Source organism: Sesamum indicum, linkage group LG8 (genome assembly GCF_026168435.1).
Source record: "Sesamum indicum cultivar Baizhima isolate 11 linkage group LG8, ASM2616843v1, whole genome shotgun sequence".
Taxonomy (NCBI): domain Eukaryota; kingdom Viridiplantae; phylum Streptophyta; class Magnoliopsida; order Lamiales; family Pedaliaceae; genus Sesamum; species Sesamum indicum.
In genome coordinates this window covers 5927890-5930886 of record NC_142664.1, presented here as the reverse complement: position 1 = coordinate 5930886, position 2997 = coordinate 5927890, and the positions used below count along the sequence as shown (strand labels likewise).

Genomic DNA, 2997 nt, shown 5'->3' with positions numbered 1-2997 from the left:
CAGTCCGGAGTTCCGCGAAGTTTGAAACATGTGTCTTTAGTGTGTCCCGTGCGATTACAATTGCTACATTGCAAGCCTCTCTTATCAGTAAAACCTCTTTGCTGTCCAGATTTTGTAGCAAACTCTCGTCTATTCCCCGTTCTTACTTGCATCACAGCACTGTCCAACGAATCTACTCCCTCCAAACTCACTTCTCTCTGGTATTCTACTCTCAAAAGCATGGAGTACGCCTTGTTCACCGTAGGTATTGGGTCCATGACAAGTAACTAATCTCGTAGATGATCAAAATTCTCACTTAATCCCATGAGGAACTGTGTTAATCGAGTGAACGTAGCCTGGTCTGCAGCTGCTCTAAAAGCGCCACAAGTGCACCCACATGTGCATTGAGGATTAGGCATTAACATATCAAGTTCATCCCAGATCAAGCGCAATCGAGAAAAATATTCAACCACTAACTTATTTCCTTGTGTCAACGAGGCAATTTCTCGCTGAAGTTGATAGAGCAAGGGGCCGTTGCATTCTCCATACCGTTCTTCCAAATCTAGCCAAAGCGTCCGTGCCGACTTTGCATACATGAAGCTGCCAACTATTTCTTTTGAAATACAGTTGAGGATCCACGTAGTGACCATACTATCCACGCGTATCCAGTGCTCAAAGAGCGGCTTAGTGACACATGGTTTCACAGATGTGCCGTCGATGAAGCATAGCTTCATCTTTGCTCGCAGGGCTCTCTTTATCGCGTAACTCCAGGTAAGATAATTACTTTTAGTGAGCAATGTGCTCTTACTAAAGTCATTCCAGGGTGATCTGATCCGTGCAGCTGCAACGCTTCAGGTATCTGTTGTCTTCCTCCTTCTCCTATCTCCATTGCTGGTGGTGTTGGATTTCTGTTGTTTCTGCCAAAATCCTCCAATACTCTTGATTGGCTATCGATCTAGCAAAGGTACGGTGTGCCACGGTATGCAGAGACCTTCAAACGAAGGTTGTGATACCATGTAGAAACTCATAACAATCACAAACAATTTCTGTAGACATCTTCAAATGTAAAATTGAAAGGAGAAAAAAATCTGTATATTGAACTCAGAAAAGAAACAGAGCAGTACAGAGCGTATTTATACAGAGAAGATGAACACTAACTGATCTAACAAACAAAACTGTTGCTAACAGAATCAGAAAACTAACTAACAGAAAAGTCGCATTTCTAACTAATAGAAGTGTGCAAATATATATAACAACATAGTTCAAGAGGGTGGAAGCGACGTTGGTGCCTTGCTGTCATCCAGCTCGTCATCTTCAATCTTCAGCTGGATTTTGCTGCTGCTGTTGCTGCTGCGTTGCCCTGAACTCGTAACATATTGCAATATTCTTATGAATTCATTATGCTTAATGTTGCAAGGGAGTATAAATACAGTGATAATATGTTCCATTCTTGTTCGTTAAATGAGTGAGACCCTGTTATAGTATAGTTGTTCCTGGAATTATGGTTTTTTATGAATTTAGTTTTGTTGGATTTCTATACCTGATGCTAATGTGTTTTTGTGGTGTTATAGAACTACAACACTTGAGGAATAGTCTACCAGATTCTGTTGTGGTTCAGCGTATTGAGGAAAGATTGTCTGTTCTAGGAAACTGTATTGCCTGCAATGATCATGTTGCTCTTACACATCCCGATCTGAACAGGGTAAGTATTTCATATGTTTAGATTGTCTACTTTGGTTAATTGGAAACATTGCCCTGAAATGATAGTATGATACCAAACATGTATGAAGTCAAACCTTACACAGTATCAGAGGTTGTCTTCCAAACAAGTTGAATCAACCCTGATTTCTTGTGGCATTATTGATTGGTGAATCTGTTGTGAATTAGTTTTTTTAAAGTTAAAACTACTTCTATTGCAACTACTGTTGTGTGGAAGATATACATAATAATGTTAGTTTGGTTGTCGAAAGACGAGGGAGGATTTCGTACGTCTGTCTTTGACGAGGCTCATTGGGTTGCTGTTCAATTTCTTGCTTTTCACTTTTATATACCTTAAAACCTGCTTCACAAGATTTCTCTAAAATTTCCAAAAGAATTTCATCTGCTGAAGAGAATACAGCCTTTTCGAGTTCCACAGTGGTCTTGTCTAATTAGTCTTCATGAAAGTACATTTGCGTATTGGCTCATCAAAAATTGTGTTGCATATCTTGTCTCATTTGACATCAATACTTATTTATTGCAGTAATTTTAGCCTCGGATATGTTTAATTATAAATGTGAAGTGACCAATCTTCAATATTGTCAGGAAACGGAGGAGATGATTGCTGATATTCTCGGGGTAGAAGTTTTCCGACAGACATATACTTGTGGGGAGCTTTTGTACTTTGTCCAATCGAGGTGGCTTGGTAAGGGCTTATTCTCCGATCAAGTACTTGTTTCTTAATAGAAAATTAGTTGGTTTTGATATCCAATTCGAAAAGGATGGTACTTAAGATCTTAAATCACTCATCATTGACTGTGGAGCAGGTTCACCCTCACACTTCTATAGAGGATCTAGATGTACTTTAACCCTCCTTCAAGTTCCTCTGGTCGCTGGGACTGTCAATCGTGGTAGTGAAGTGAGAGCTGCTGGCTTGACAGTCAACTATTGGACTGTGTTCTGTGGATCAGATACAACTGCTACTGAGTTGTCTGTAATCGAGAGTCTTTTCAAGTTGAGAGAAGCTCAACCTGGTGCTCTTTTCGATGAGATGAGAAAATCATTGATCGAAAGTTATGTATGAGTCCTTAAAATTTATATGATTATAAATAAAAGTCACTTATAATTATTAAATATTATTAAATAAATTAAATTACTATTTAATTTAAATATATTTAAATAAGTTATATTTATTCATAAAATATATTAATGAAATATCAAAACACCTAAAAATTATATCACTTTTAGAGTAAATATTTAAATTAAGATTATCAATATATGTATTTAAACTAAAAAAATTGATAATTTTAAATTTTGGAA

The 2997-nt window shown here is 37.5% G+C and overlaps 1 protein-coding gene and 1 pseudogene across 1 annotated transcript; one reads left to right on the top strand and one right to left on the bottom strand.

Moving 5' to 3' along the window:
- Nucleotides 1–266: 266 nt before the first annotated feature.
- On the bottom strand, nt 267–713 carry LOC110012417 (uncharacterized). Its single transcript, XM_020696012.1, has one exon. The coding sequence runs from the start codon at nt 711–713 to the stop codon at nt 267–269; it is 447 nt and encodes a 148-aa protein (XP_020551671.1).
- A 727-nt stretch (nt 714–1440) lies between these two features.
- Nucleotides 1441–2761, top strand: LOC105167803 (eukaryotic translation initiation factor 6-2-like; annotated as a pseudogene).
- Nucleotides 2762–2997: the final 236 nt, after the last annotated feature.

Excerpts from the sequence above, each read along its gene's own strand:
- LOC110012417 (XM_020696012.1), bottom strand. The coding sequence starts at position 713 with ATGAAGCTATGCTTCATCGACGGCACATCTGTGAAACCATGTGTCACT.